Source organism: Hypomesus transpacificus, chromosome 10, assembly GCF_021917145.1.
Source record: "Hypomesus transpacificus isolate Combined female chromosome 10, fHypTra1, whole genome shotgun sequence".
Taxonomy (NCBI): domain Eukaryota; kingdom Metazoa; phylum Chordata; class Actinopteri; order Osmeriformes; family Osmeridae; genus Hypomesus; species Hypomesus transpacificus.
The window spans coordinates 10407850-10423132 of NC_061069.1; the positions used below are offsets into that span (position 1 = coordinate 10407850).

Consider the following 15283-nt stretch of genomic DNA (forward strand, 5'->3'; position numbering starts at 1 on the left):
TAAAACCCTTTCGGTTCCTCTTCTGCACACCTTTCCCAGTAGCTTGTGTGTGTGTGTGCTGTGACAGACTCAGGGAAGCAGACAGACAGACCTCCAACCATGAAGCAGTGTTTCCTCTTGCTGCTGGCGTGCCTGTGCGCCCACAGCGCCCCGCTGGACCCCGGCATGACTCCCGGCTCGTGCGAGGATGCGTCAGCTCTGGGCGCAGCGGCGCTGGCGCTCACCAAGATCAACAAGGATCGCAAGGAGGGCTTCGTGTACAGACTGCACCGTCTCAGCAACGTCCACCATATGCAGCACGTGAGTCACAAACGCCTCAGAAACCCTCAGACGCTGGTGAACGCACACAGCACGCAAACGCGTGGAACAATTGTTTGTCATTCTGTGCAACTTTACTGCAACTGAAAAGCATTTGAGAACAAGTGAAACTGTTGCTGCGATTCTAGAAATGTATCTGGGGTGGGAAAATATAGCATTTATTGTTTTTTGTTTTTTTTACTTGCAATAGTATAACATATATGTTGTTAGCCCATTATCTTTCATGCACAGCCAATACCTGACGCCCATAGAGGGAGACAAAGCTAACCAACCAGAGCTGGGAAGGGAGCAAGTGACAAGAAGTCTGTCTTTAATTGCTGCTGCTGCGGGGCTGTTCTCTTGTCCTGTAGGGTGAGACAGGGACGGTCTTCTACCTGACCCTGGACGTCTTGGAGACAAGCTGTCACGTGTTCAGCGGGAAGGATCCGAAAAGCTGTGCTGCCAGGGAGACTACTGACAGACCAGTGAGAAAACAAACCCCTTCTACTTCTACGGCTCAAACATGACATCCAGCCTAAATTAATCTGTAAACCCAGAGTCCAAATAAATGTAATATAACATATTGTATTTTAAATCTCTATGGATTATGTACTGCACAAAGGCAATCTACAGTTTATCAGGTCTAGTGTGTTTTCCTGTAGGTGTACGGTCAATGCAAGGCCACTATCTACATCAGCAAAATCCATAGAGTGGTACGTCTGTACAACTACAACTGTGTGGTGAGACCAGGTAAAAAAAATACCTCTCTGACAGCTGAAACAGGGGGGGGGGGGGGGGGGGGGGGGGGGTTGATTTCAGTTTACAACTGATTTCAGTTGTAAACTGAAATCAGTTTACAACTGTGTATTGTAAATTGAGTCCCACCAAATTAGATTTCTCTCTCTCTCCTACTCTCTCTCTCCCTCTCTCTCTCTCTCTCCTACTCTCTCTCTCTCTCCTACTCTCTCTCTCTTTCTTTTCCAGCCTCTGCAACCAAGATTGTAGCCATCTGCCCTGACTGCCCATCCGCCACAGACAAGAGCGATGAGAAGATCCTGAAGGCTGCTGCCCTCTCCCTGGACAAGTTCAACGCCGAGAGCGGCCAGGCCAACTACTTCGCTATGCTCAACGTCACCCGCGCGTCCTTGTCGGTGAGGACGAGGAATGGATCCATGACTCGACACGCTGCACAGCACCACTTGATGCAGTACACAACGCATCGCAATCAAAGACTGACTCACTTCCACATACACTATTACATGTATATAGATTATGAAAGTCGGTTCACATACAAGCGTCTTTGTAATGTAAAAATGCGAAGGATATTTTGTCCCACGGACCTTGTTTGAGTCTTCTGCCTCTCTGTGTCTCTGTCCGTGTCTGTGAGGTAGATGGGCATGGCCACCTTTTACAACGTGGAGTACACCATCCAGGAGACAACCTGCGCCAACAGCACAGACCGAGCGCAGGCCGCCAAGTGCCCTCTGATGGAGTGCGAGTTTGCGGTAATTATCATCTCAGAGACGGCCGAAAAAACGTCCCTGGCAGCTTCTGATGGACAGCAGAGTGACCTCTCTCTATCTCTCTCTCTCCTTCTGTCTTTGTGTCTCCTGCTCTCTCTGTGTTTCCATCGCTTCTCTCTCTTCAGCACAAGGGACACTGCAAGGGCAGCAACTCGTTCGCTATGGGTAACGAGCATGTCAGTGTGGATTGTGAGATCTTTGAGCCTGAGGTAAGGTGATCTCCCAACATTTGGTTCAATTCATTTGATTTCTGTGATCCTAAAGGAACGTTTTTAGTCAAACGACAAATTTACAGCATCATTCCCAATATTGTGGTTGTTCACGGTGTCTGTGTCGTGGTCTCTGTCTTCCAGTCGGCCGAGAAAGAGAAGAGGCTGCACTTGCTGGGGGGAGAGACCGACCACAGCCACACAGATGCCCACGCCCACGACCCCAAACACGACCACGCCCACGCCCCCACCGACGCCCATACTCACGACCACGCCCACGACCACACCAAGGACGCCAAGCAGGTCCACGAGCACGGCCACGCCGAGGGGGAAAAACACGACCACACCAAGCCGCACGTTCACGACCACGACCACGAGCACACGCACCACGCCAAAGCTCATGACCACAGCAAGGACGTCGGGCCTCACCAACATCACCACTACGCCCACGGCGACAAAAGCCACACCCACGAGCACGACCACGAACTGGCCCTGGACCACGACCACAGTCACGCTCACCTGCACGAGCACGAGCACCATCACCACCACCACGACCACGACCACAAGGCCACCGCCCAGCGTCAACCCGAGGGCAAGGTGACCGTACTGCCAGCCCTGGACCGGCCCGCGACCCTGCCAGCCTTCCCTGACGAGAAGCCTGCGGGTCCAGCGGAGGGCGTGACGCTGCCTCTGGTTCCTGACGCAGAGATCCCCGGGCAGAGAGAGCCCACCATCCTGCCTTTCCCCTCCGCCATCTCCCCGCAGTGCCCTGCCCCAACCAAGGATGAGGGCGACTTCATGAAGACCCTCTTCGCTGAGGACCCCTTGTTCAAAGCCACCGCGTGATCTGTGACGGGACTGACACGGAACTGACACAAACATGTACGGACAAAACACAAACGGCATCCGTGCAGGGAGAAGAGAGGGCTGGGAAGAGGTGGCAAGGGTCTGAAACTAAAAACCTGTTGATGTGAACAGTTTAGAGGCTGACTGAGAGATATTACTTGTTGATTTCTTTCCTCAAACTAGCTAGACCATGACCTCATCTATCTCTTAGACTCATACCACATCTGTGTATCCATGTTAACATTCATGTCAGACACAACTCTTGTTACTGTGGTTACTATTGCTACGGAGTTCTGTCTCTGCAATACAATAAACATCAAGGATGCACATCAAGAGACTGTTTTCATTTCATCGGCCCTTATTTACCATTGACAAACAAGATTTATATAAGAATTTGTTGAAACTGCTTTGTACTGATTTGCCAGCACAGGACAGTACATGATTATATACAAAAACATATTGACTGATATACATACAGGAGCAAAAGAAAACCATGACTGTGTGTATCCCTCTCAGTTTACATTTGCTCACATTTAAAAATAATTCAGACTACAAGTATGGAGAGTTTATAGTTAACATCCTTAGTATTGGGATCTAAATTAATTTTGTGCTGTCATATCTATTGAGAGGTTCATTCACATGAGTTGTGTAGTAAGCGGGAGTGATATTCAAAATATATTTAAATGGACTTCTATCAACTAGACTAGAATAATATGTACAGTCAAAAAGAACAGAAAATCTTTGTAAAGGGCCCATCTGTGATCAACGTGCAGTGACCTTTGAGACCAAGTAAATCAATGTTTTGCAGGAATGATTCACTGCTTGAGCCAAGTTCTCTAGGAAAACAAGCGCAGGCGAGTCGGCAGACATTGTCAAACACAAGGGTTTATGACTCAAAACTGGGACACAGACAGGGTACTCACTGGGACAAGGAGGTAGATGACAAGACAGGACACAAAGCAGGAACCTAAATACACAGAAACAAACAAGACACAGGTGGACACAATGAAACTAACGACAACTGAACGAGACACGGGTGAAGACGATGAGACAGGGAAACACTAGGGCAGGGCAAAACCAAAAACAAGGGGGCAGGGCAGAGGCTGTCCCAGGCCTCTTTCTGCACACAATCCCCCTTCACCAGTACTGAACCCTCTGATCCATAGATGAACAGGCAGACCCTTATCACAGGTCAACAACAGATAAACCCATGTTTGCCCCGCACCCTTCACTCCCCCACAGGTGAAAGTCCAGCACTCTCGAATATGACCTAGGGTCGCAGCTGCCTCATGGTTATTCCTCACACCAACCACTGTTCCTACTGTAGCTAACGACTGCCACTCCGTAGCCATTACCACGCAAAGCTAACAGGGGTCGATCCAGGATGTGGGGCTGTGTGAGGCTGATGGTCCTGGGCGTATGCTGCTGGCAGGGGGGCAGTGCCAACCCTGTGGAGCCCACCGGGTGCCAGGGCGTGGAGGTGCTGAGGGTGGCGGAGGAGGCCCTGAGTCAGATCAATGCTGACAGAACGCAGGGCTATGTCTTCAGCCTCAACAGGCTGTATGATGTCAGCCAGGGGGCAGGGGTGAGTTGCTGAGAAGTTTCCTCTCGAACGAGAGTTCAGGAATGTTTTCGTATCTTGGTTCTAGTGGTTGGTTTGTTTTATATTAGTACGAGAATATGTTCTTAGGACCTAAGTGTCTCCGTCTTTTTGATGTGTGTGTCTCTTTGTCTGTGTCTTTGAGTCTCTTTATCTGTGTCTGTGAGACTCTTTGTCTGTGTCTTTGAGTCTCTTTATCTGTGTCTGTGAGACTCTTTGACTTTGTGTTTGTCTACCTTTATCTGACACGTCATCTCTCTCTGTCTCCTTCTACGCCTTTCTGTGTCTACCTCTGTCTACCTTTGCATTTGTATGTCTGTGTGTAATTGTCTGGGGCTGAGGTTTTCTGTGTCTCTTTTCGTCTCTCGCTGTCTAAATGGTGTCTACTTTAAGCCTCTATCTCTGTGTCCTTACATGTGTGTCTGTGTCTGTGTCCGTGTGTTCAGGAGAAAGGAGGGGTGGTTTTCAACATGACCATCGACGTGCTAGAGACCCACTGTCATGTGATCAGCAGGAAGCCGTGGAAGGCATGTGTGGTCAGAGATGTTTCAGACGTACCTGTAAGTATCACGTGATATCGCCGCTTAAGGCACTTTGGCTGCAACCATATTTTCTTCAAGCTATAGTTCCCCACTTTTGGAGAGAATTGATTTCATAATCCTCCAGCATAGGCTTTAAACCTTTGACTCCTAGACATGAGCATCTGTGTCTCACCTACAGGTTTACGGTCAATGCGAGACATCTGTCTTTGTTGAGAAAAGCGTGGTGCTTCACAGCTACAGATGTGCCATTCAGCAAGGTCAGCACAGTCCTGTTCCTAACAGTGCACCCAGAATAGTTTGTCTTGGCCGAAATAAAGACATGCATGACATTTTCTCAAATGTAAGTTTATCCATGAGTTTGTTCATTGTTGGAGAATCACACTGGATTGCTAACTGGTGGACCTAGTGCACCAACCTGAGGCAGCTGTACTTTAAACCCCACGACCTGTGTGACCTGTGACCTTGTCCAGTGCCAGCTACAGTCATCGTGGACACCTGTCCGGACTGTCCCACGGCTGAACGTCTGGATGAGCCCATCATCGTTGAGACGGCCAACCTGTCCCTACAGAAGTACAACACAGAGAACGGCCTGGCCAACTACTTCACCCTCCTCAACCTGACCGGAGCTAGCATGCAGGTGGGCCGCAGAGGGCCTTTGGGAACAAAAACACATGTAAACAGCTTGGATCGTCGTTTTCCTAGATGGTTCATAGTTATAGTGCCTTGTCCTTTGCAGTGGGTGGAAGGCCCGGCCTACTTTGTGGAGTTCACCATTCAGGAGACCGAGTGCTCCAAGGAAGCTGGTACTGCAGCTGATCAGGCTCAGTGCAAACTAATGGACTGTCAGTTTGCAGTGAGTAGCACACTATCCACCTACTGATATGAAACCGTCACACGAAAACAAACCGACCTCGCAAAGAAGGCCTATGTGACGGAAACACAAGCATTGCGGTGCGTCACCGTCGTCCTGATTCTGTGTTTCCTTTCCCTGATTTCTTTCATTCAGCATAAAGGCTTCTGCAGAGGCTCCCACACCACAGCAGACGACGTTTTCGAGACCAAACTGCCGATTGGGGTCAAGTGTGAGATCTATGAACCTGAGGTGAGACTCCAGACTGTGTGGCTGGCTGTGCCTGCCTGGGCTGGGTTATACGATAGCTAATTATTCCATCATTCCTGTCTTGTTAGTTAGTTGACTCAATTTGAATTGTCACTCTTTTTGGGCCACCTTTGTAGGGATTTAAATGCATGTTTCTGATTGAAGTTATGCAATTTTTGTTTACTGTCTCAGGCTGCAAAGGTGGAGGAGGAGGCCCATGCCCAGGGAGAGAGTGGGCAAACTGGGCACCACAGTAGGGAAGCTGCTCATAAACACAAACACCTTCACCCTCATGAGCACCAGCACCGGCCCCTGCCGCCCCAGGACCCCAACCAGGCCTCCCCCAGATTGAGGGGCTCACTGGGGGTAGTGATAGTGCTTCCTCCCCCCCATGTTCCTCCCCCCTCCAGAATCTCCCCAGCTGCCAAAAACTGTCCTGGGCAGCGGAAGCTCACCCTTGGCCTGGAAAAGTTTAAAATCTGATTCGCTCATCACTGTTTACCAACACATATCAAGTAGAAGCTGAAACAAAAAGGGTGCTTTGGAAACTGCAAGCATGCACTGAATGACAAAATAGTTTTGTGTACAGACAATTTTATAGAAGAATTCCCCAACATTGCACAGTATGAATGATGCCATTGGGATGCAAAGCAGACACATAATAAAAGTAAGGTTTGCTGATGATCCATTTATGTGGGAGCTTGATATTAATTGCGATATGTAGGAAGAATAAAAATGATCTCTTTCTGTCTGGCTCTTATATGTTGAGTTAAATACATGGTATGGAATATGTTCATAGTAGTTGTGGCCTAATACTTATTTCATGCTTCACAACACTACCGCCCGTTCTTCTCTAGAGGGCGGAAAAGGCTGGACCTACAATGTGCTCATGAATGTGACGCAATCAACAAGCGACAACGATCTGGATTGTTAGACCACAGATTGTTTAAAATCGTGGTTGCAGTGAAACTTATCTTATTGCACACAATCAGGTAATGATTTTGTGTTGTTTTTCTTATTAGCCGTGTTTAGTAGTGCTCATGCAACCGAATGAAACAGTAGCTATCCCAACCGCCAGTACGAAACACGTTTTAGAAAGTCTTGAAAATATAGCTATTTGTGTTGCCAGCTTTCTTGTCATTGTTATGGTGGTTACTCTGTTTGAATATGAAGCATTTACCAGCAATTAACTTAACGGGAAGTGTCCACAAATGAAATTACCGGGTAAATAGATTTATTATGTATTGCATACATTTTCGGTGCAAATTAGCACGGTGTGAAAAAAAATGACGCTCTGAGGGCAGCTAGCAATAGCTGTCTTGGTGCGTTTTCTTGGAGCAGTCATGTCGACTCTTTGCCGCATGTCCTCGTTGATTCTACACATTTTCATATTTTGCGGCCAGTAGGGAGCTAGGCACATCTAAAGGATACATGCATTTGGGTGCAAGGCAGCACTGTAGATTACAATTGTATTCTGTCATATTAAGCCACGTTAGTGTTTCCTACAAACTAACTCTTTCTGTCTGTAATTGCATGCAGCGTCCACACAGTGAGGAGACACCGCCACAAAAATGTACTTGTGAGACGTGGTTGAGTGTGTGGGGACCTTCACACAGTCACAGCTCTCCAGACACCCTGTTCCAGCCAGCTAATGCAAACCTTAAACAAGTCTGCTACTGTCTACAGCTGCTGATTGACATCTCGGGTACCGAAAAAATCAGGCCAGAGGCTCGCTCTTGGGCTTCCTGGCTTGTCACACAAATCCACACCCCGAGCAGTGGTTTTGCAGAGCTGGGAAGGCTCATGGTTGTGGAGCTGTAAGAGTCAGCAGCTCTGCCCAGGAGGAGCAGAGGGGGGATGGGGTAGGGGCTGAGGACAGAGCCATGGTACACAACGGCTCAGTCCCCCTCACAGCAACACCCCAGACTCCAGGTCTATCCCCGGAGCAAGGGGCCGCCAACGGCCGCTCGTCCGGGAGGAGACGGACACCCAAGTCATGTGACTGCTGCGGACCCAACGGCAAAGGCCACGATGAGAAGAGCCACCACAGCGGGACGCCCGGGCGCAGGGGTGCGGGCCATTCGGGGAGGGGGCGGGGCCTGTCGGGGAGGGGGAGGGGCCATCCAGGCAGAGGTAGGGGTTACCCGGGAAGGGGCAGGTCGCTGGAGCTTGGAGACATCCCTAGAAGGAAACCTGGCCGTCCGCCCTGGAAGAAGACTGTGGAGATCGCGGAGGAGACCAAAGACTCTCTGGTGGAGGAGGTGACGGACTTTGAATGTCCGTCCCCCTCATACCCTCCAGGGGAGCAGGGGGGGGACTGTGTGGCTGAGCTGGGGACTGGCATGGAGCAGCAGACGGGGCCCGTCTCTGGGGAGTCTGGGCCTCTCTCTGGGGAGTCTGGCTCTGGCACTGCTGGGTCAGGGGTGGAAGCTGGAGAGGAGGGTTCGAGGGAGGACTGGTTAGTCCCCTCAGGGGAGGAGCAGCTGGAGGGGGCGTGTGACCCTGGCAAACCCCCGCAGACGGGTGGAGTGATGGAGGTGGAGCAGCTGCCACCTCAGGCAACTGGAGCTGTTGTTCTGTCCAACGGCACCACGCCAACGCCGCCATCACCACCTACATCGTTGGAGTCTGCCCCAATGGAGTCTGCCCCAATGGAGACGGAACCATTGACTCTGTCCACTGTTTCCCCCATCCACATACTCCTGGACACCACCCTCCATCCCCACGCTCTGTGGGACCACTGTACGTACTGCAAGCCTGGGACATGGGCGCAGGAGGAGGGCAACTCCCCACCAGGTCAGCCCTCCAAGCCCCAGCCCTGCCCTGCAGACAACAGCCATGAAGGGATCAGAGAGATCGTCCACGGTGAGGCCCCCTTTGACCGCACTCTTCTGTGGGATGCGTGCGTCGGAGAGAGCGCGTTTGTGGAATTCTTGTTGAGTCAAACTGGGTGTTTGTGTGATGTGGAAGAGCAACGAGGAAGTGTTAATGAACGCTTTCTCTCTCTGTCTCTCTCTCTCTCTCTGTGATGAACACTCTCTCTCCCTCTGTCTGTCTCTCTCTCTGTCTCTCTCTCTCTGTGATGAACGCTCTCTCTCTGTCTCTCTCTCTGTCTTTCTCTCCCTCTGTCTCTCTCTCTCTGTCTCTCTCCCTCTGTCTTTCTCTCCTTCTGTCTCTCTCTGGATCTTAAGAGTTCCTGGAACACTTCTATGTGAAGTACGGGAGCTTTATCCCCTTAAGTGAGAGTGATATCATGGAGCATCTGAAGAAGACTTGCAACTCAGAACTCACCAACAGGCAAGTTCGCTCCAGCTCCTCCCTTCCCCCCGTATCCTGGTCTCTCTCTGGTTAGCCTCGACTGCAGACAGTACGGCTGGCAAGGCTCACCATACTGACTGTTTGACTGCCGTTCATTTGTCAAATTCGTTTTTGGGATGGATCAGATACACACTAACAGTGTGGATAAACACAGGTTTTAAACTTGAGTAGATCCATTCAGTCAGTGAGGGGAATTTATACTCTGGTGTAACCCCCCCATCTTTGTCTGTCGGAGCAGGAAGCTAAACATCCATTCGGAGGTGGTGAAGTACAAGGCGGGGCTGGCCTCAGCTCCTATGACGTCGTTCATGGTGACCTATAACAAACACACTCTGACCCTGGAGGACCTAAGCACACTGGATGAGCAGAACTGGGTCAACGACCAGGTAAGATAGTGCTGGACTTTGAACACACAGATGAATGGATAGCTGTCAATAATGGGTGGATGTAGATATGGACGGTCTTTCTCTAGATCGCTCTGTGTTCTGTTTCCAGGTCATAAACATGTACGGGGAACTGATCCTGGAAGCGACTCAGCACAAGGTGAGCACATCGGGCTCCTCGCACATCCATACGGTGTGTCTCCGGGCATGTGCACGGGCGGCTCGCACTGCGCTTTCCCCCGTCCCGTTGCCACGGTAACTGAGCTGTGCTGTCCTCCTCCGCAGATCCATTTCTTCAACAGCTTCTTCCACAGACAGCTCGTGGCCAAAGGCTACGAAGGGGTGAAGAGGTGGACTAAAAAGGTAATGTCTTACAGGGTTTTCACCTGTGTGTGTGTGTGTGTGTGGTAATAGTGTGTGTGTGTGTGTGGTAGTAGTGTATGTCTGTGGATTTATGTTTGTATTTAATCAGAATAGTAGTTAAGGCAGTGTGTGTGTTACAGGTGGACCTGTTCTCCAAAAGGCTGCTGTTGATCCCTATCCATCTGGAGATCCACTGGTCTCTCATCACGGTGGACATGACCAACCAGCACATCAACTACTACGACTCCCAGGGCATCGTCTTCAAACACACCGTTGACGTGAGTGTCGTCATCCAGGTCCCTGGTGGAAAGCCCCGGAACTACACACACCCTTTAATCCTTGATTTGGTCCGTTCGCAAGCATGTCGTGCCTGATCTAAGGTTTCTGTTGCCCATGGTCCCTTCAGAACATCATGAGATACATTCTGTCTGAAGCCAAGGAGAAGAAGCAGGCGGTCTTCCAGAAGGGATGGAAGATGATCATAAACAAGGTAGGGTGTGTGTGTGTGTGTTCACAGTATGAGGAGGGATGCCTAAATGTGTCCCAGACAATGTTATTGTAAATGGTTGACAGCTGGAACAGGATGTTTGCTTCCTGTGGACTTCCTGTTCTCCTTGGTGTCGATGTTGTGATTGGTTCTGGGGATGTTGTCGCCTGACCTGTGATTGGTCGTCTCCCCAGGGGATTCCCCAGCAGAAGAACGACAGTGACTGTGGCGTGTTTGTCCTGGAGGTGAGTCTGGCTTCATCTGGACACTCTACGTCTGCTGTACTTAATCTCCCACATTGCATTGGCATCTGTGGACAATGTGCAGAAGAAAAAGGAAAACACATTCAAGGTTGAATCTTTGCTTCTCTGTCCGGCAGTACTGCAGGTGTCTGGCCCTGAAACACCCTCTGCAGTTCACCCAGGATGACATGCCCAGGGTCCGTAAGAGAATCTACAAGGAGCTCTGTGACTGTGGCCTGAGTGCCTGAGCCAGCAGCTCTGAGGGCCAGTATCGTCCAACCAGATCCACCCTTACTGCCTGGGTGCTCCAGCACTGCCCTATCAGATGGACCCTTACTACTATGTAGGGCGAGAGTAATACACAACAAACACAACGAGAAGGAAGCTGTGCTCTTGACAAGTCGAGTATGTTTGCCAATACGAGATGGAATAGATGCCCCCTTATTCCTTAGAGGAGGTTAAAGGTGTCCTGATTGGTCAGTTTTAGCCTTTTACATTTCGATTTTGTTTTCCTGACCATTCTGAAGCGGGATGCCCCTTCGCTCACCACAACGCCTCCTCTGCTGTTCATGATCACAGGCTGGCTGAGCCAGGGAGCTGACGTCCGTTCCAAGAACAAACCCATGTGACATTTAATAACCTGTCTACTCGGGTCAACCGTTGAACCGAGCTATCTGGCAGAGCAGACATTTTCAGATGAAACTTGAAGGATCCAGCGTGCTGTCTCCTGCTATGTGTGCAGATGGACGAGGCCAACAGAAGCTGTAAACTGAATGTAACGTTAGGACGGGCTATTGACTGTCTATTCTTAGTTTGCTTTCTTCTGAGCACCTCGCCAGGTTACGCACTGTTCAGAGCTAGCTATGAGGTTAGCTCACGCGCCGACCAGAGTGACGAGGGAGCTGGGTTGCAGTTGAAGAACATTCTCCCAGACAAATGAACCCTCACCTCTGCTCCTGTTAGAACAACCAGACTCATACAATTATTACATCAGACCCTAGGTTGACTGGCAGTGAACATGTAGGAAACATAGCTAGTACTATTGAACACACTGTATTGCATTGTATCGCTCAAGTTATTTTTTAAAACACTTTTCTAGATTAGGCTGGTCTATTGGTGTGTGTGTTGGTTGCCTGGTAACAACAAATCTGGGACCAGGCTAAGTCATGAAACAATTAAAGTGTTAATGATCACAGCTGAATTATTGAATTATATTTGTGTATACTGGTTCAATTGCTTTGACTTGTGTTGATATAAATTATCTATGGTTTTGATTATGTTGTGTTGGGTGGTTGGTTTGGGGTTATTTGGACTAACTACCAGTGCAATCAGACCTTGAGGCTGAATCCATTCTTCAGGTACATTAATTTAGTTTTATTGGTATTTGAACTGTATTGTAGGTAGTGCAAATGACCCCAATAGTTGATTTCTAAGTTTAGTATATTTAAGTTAGATTCAGGTTCTGTTTTTCCATGTTGCTCAAATTCCTAAAAGTGACATTTGCAATTCCAATTGGACAACTCCAGCCACAAAGCTTTCATGCAGCTATAGCTGAATTAGATTCACATATGGCAGATGTGGTGTGGTTAAGATTGACTTTATTTAAGTGATTGGGCCCCCAGACCATATAGACCTGGAAAAAGGTTACCCTGACCACAGGTGAGGTACAGGAGTAAGACGTGCTAAAGGATGCCCTTGTGTTTCGTTTTTGGTATTTTTGATGATGTAAAACAGTACTACTGTGACTGTGGCATGGAGCCAATGTTCTGGGAACTTAAAGTGGGCCTGTCAATGTTGGAACGCTTGAGCAAACTGTAGAATACATATAAAGATATGGTCCTCTTACGGAGTGTGTAAAGTTACTTGAAGCATAACAATAAAGCTGTCCGACAGTGTCTGCTTCTGACCTTGTACCGATTGTAAGGAAACAAGGTAACAAAAACAATGTTTATTAGAAAAACATGCACAGTTTGGGTGATGAAAACATGAGTGGCAGATGTAGACTATCAGCAACTTCAGACTAAAATGGAAAAACGTAAGTCTTCTCAGAGCACAGAAGTCACAAAATAAAACAAGATAAAAAAAAAACCACCAGGAGCAACCCCCCCCCCACCCCCACCCTTCAATAAACGAGAGTTTAAACCTCAGATCTACCCCCACATCTCCGCTTCAACTGAAATCTCAGCTGCTAAAAACTCTGGCGTCCCTCTAGCGCTCTCTGTAGAGTTAACTTCCCGTACCCTCCCCTGGCCGGGTCATAATCTTGTCTATATTCATCCCTCACCTGAAAGAGGCAAACACACACAACACAGAACATAGAAGGACACAGGAACAGGGGCAAGAGCACAGCCGCTCGTTATCGAGTCACTACTTTCCCATAGCCGCCCCTGGCAGGGTCATAGTCTTGTCTGTATTCATCTCTGACCTGAGGAGAGAAAGACAACCCACTTGTTTCTGCCACACACCAAGACTTGTCTCCTCATGAGAGATCAGAATGTAGTCTTTTCATTACAAATATCAAAAGAAGTCACGAGAAAACATCAATTAAATAAATTAGGATCCCCTTAAGATTTTAACCCCTCTAAGTATGTCTCCCGGCCAATCACCAGACAAACGTCAGCCATGAGAACACATACCCCTCCCCTGTTTACCCAGAATCCCTGGACTTACCTGCCCCCCTGACTTGCCACGGCCATACTGCCTGCCTTCTTTAAAACCGGCGTCCCAGTCTGTCCTGATGATCCTGTCGTCCAATCGCGTCCCGTTAATAAACCTCATGGCGTGTTCAGAATCTGCACGTGTGTAGTACCTGGATTGGGGTTAAGGTCTGGGAACAAGAGAATGAGCCAGAGAGAGTGGACAATACACTGTGTTTGAAGGAAGATATGTCTAGATTAATAATGTATTCATTTAGCAGACCCTTTTATCCACAGGGATGTACAGGGGAAGATTTGAACCTGTAACCTGGATATACAGTAGAAATTACAGAGCTATACCCATCCTACTGACATAGTTGAGAGTGATTGATACTGTATGTGGGATATGCCTCAGAATAGTAACCCTATTCAATTTTGCCTTGAGTAGCAAGCAAAAAAAAATCACATTTCTACCTGGAGTGGACTTTCATAGCTCTGCTTGAACCGAGTAGCTTATCGAAAAAGCCCAAATAAACGTTTTCGACCCTAGTGAGGAGTCAACGTGAAGGATACTCTACAAAGCAGAATCCACACGCTGTCTTCTTCACCTTGTCCAGGCCGATGATGATCCTTTTGACGTCTCCGCTCTTGGAAAAGAGTTCATAGACCTGCTCCTCGGTGGTGTAGAAGGACAGGTTGCCCACATACAGCGTGTTGCTCTGTTTCAGCAGATTCTCCTGCTCATAGCGGTTACCCTGAACACAGAGTGTCCCGAAGACACCGGGAGATTAGTGAGGAGTGGTAACCAGCATATTTACACACCTTTCACTCGTCTTGTTTGATTCAGGTCCACAGAAACGTTATGGATACGAACCAAACACACAATTTCGACCTTCTAAAGATCGAACCAGTAGATGTGCTTTAATGTTGTTTCTATCAACGGCTCTGATTCAGATGTGATGTGCATGTATCACTCCAAATAGCGGTCTTAGTTAATAGGAAAGCATACGTTTCCTCAGTCTGGCTGGGGATGTATGCCAATTTACGAATACCAGCTAGCTCTAGCTAGCTAGCCAAACACAAGTGAGTTCTTCACTAATTCAGTTTAAATAAACTTGGTCATTTGATTTACCTTGAAATGCTGGTCTCTGTATTGGCTTATGTCAACGTAAGAGTCACTATAAAGAGCATTCAACTTAATGGACATTTTGATTTTAACTTTACTGAAACTTCGTCGTTTGTCTTTCTAAGCTAGCAATGAGCCTGCTCTCACGGACCAGCAGAACGATGAAGGAAGTTACTTTCGGTTGATTTCATAAAATAGTTTCAAAATAAAGGACCAGACCAAATTAACTTTTATTTTACACTTTAGCATTTGGACAGTCATGAGATAATTGTATTTATACTCAACCAATCACAAAAGAATAGCTCTTCATATACCAAAATCTAGCGATTTTTGCCACCGATGTCACATGTTATGGCACAACTCAGACCATCCTCTTATTCTGAAGACAAATTCGCAAAACCGGAAACGAGGACTAACGACTAATTTGCGTTCGCAGGATGCGGAAACACGCACGGTTTCTTTCAGCTAGTCCGGTCAAAATATAAAACCGACTAGGAACGAAAAGTCATATTACGTTCTGCAATGTCATAACTTGGTCACCCCGGTGAACCATTCAAAGGTAAATTGCTGTTTGGATCATGTTTGTTCGAGAAAAACATTCACCACATATCA

The 15283-nt window shown here is 48.3% G+C and overlaps 4 protein-coding genes across 4 annotated transcripts; 3 read left to right on the forward strand and 1 right to left on the reverse strand.

The window, feature by feature from the left end:
• The first annotated feature begins 1 nt into the window (after nucleotide 1).
• Nucleotides 2-3202, forward strand: fetub (fetuin B). Its single transcript, XM_047028402.1, has 7 exons — nucleotides 2-300; nucleotides 669-782; nucleotides 960-1047; nucleotides 1282-1448; nucleotides 1689-1802; nucleotides 1946-2029; nucleotides 2174-3202. The coding sequence occupies exons 1-7, from the start codon at nucleotides 100-102 to the stop codon at nucleotides 2873-2875; spliced, it is 1470 nt and encodes a 489-aa protein (XP_046884358.1). The 5' UTR covers nucleotides 2-99; the 3' UTR covers nucleotides 2876-3202.
• A 964-nt stretch (nucleotides 3203-4166) lies between these two features.
• On the forward strand, nucleotides 4167-6863 carry si:ch211-284e20.8 (uncharacterized protein LOC563738 homolog). The gene is made up of 7 exons (XM_047028403.1): nucleotides 4167-4460; nucleotides 4922-5035; nucleotides 5196-5274; nucleotides 5488-5654; nucleotides 5754-5870; nucleotides 6024-6119; nucleotides 6309-6863. The coding sequence occupies exons 1-7, from the start codon at nucleotides 4260-4262 to the stop codon at nucleotides 6597-6599; spliced, it is 1065 nt and encodes a 354-aa protein (XP_046884359.1). The 5' UTR covers nucleotides 4167-4259; the 3' UTR covers nucleotides 6600-6863.
• Nucleotides 6864-7022: 159 nt separating this feature from the next.
• Nucleotides 7023-12809, forward strand: senp5 (SUMO specific peptidase 5). The gene is made up of 10 exons (XM_047028063.1): nucleotides 7023-7108; nucleotides 7656-8981; nucleotides 9308-9413; nucleotides 9673-9820; nucleotides 9930-9977; nucleotides 10103-10180; nucleotides 10321-10458; nucleotides 10587-10670; nucleotides 10862-10912; nucleotides 11047-12809. Exons 2-10 carry the CDS (start codon nucleotides 8000-8002, stop codon nucleotides 11155-11157), a joined length of 1746 nt encoding a protein of 581 aa, XP_046884019.1. The 5' UTR covers nucleotides 7023-7108; nucleotides 7656-7999; the 3' UTR covers nucleotides 11158-12809.
• Nucleotides 12810-12842: 33 nt separating this feature from the next.
• On the reverse strand, nucleotides 12843-14847 carry ncbp2 (nuclear cap binding protein subunit 2). The gene is made up of 4 exons (XM_047028065.1): nucleotides 14678-14847; nucleotides 14119-14300; nucleotides 13580-13718; nucleotides 12843-13334 (listed from the first exon to the last, which is right to left on the reverse strand). Exons 1-4 carry the CDS (start codon nucleotides 14750-14752, stop codon nucleotides 13266-13268), a joined length of 465 nt encoding a protein of 154 aa, XP_046884021.1. The 5' UTR covers nucleotides 14753-14847; the 3' UTR covers nucleotides 12843-13265.
• Nucleotides 14848-15283: the final 436 nt, after the last annotated feature.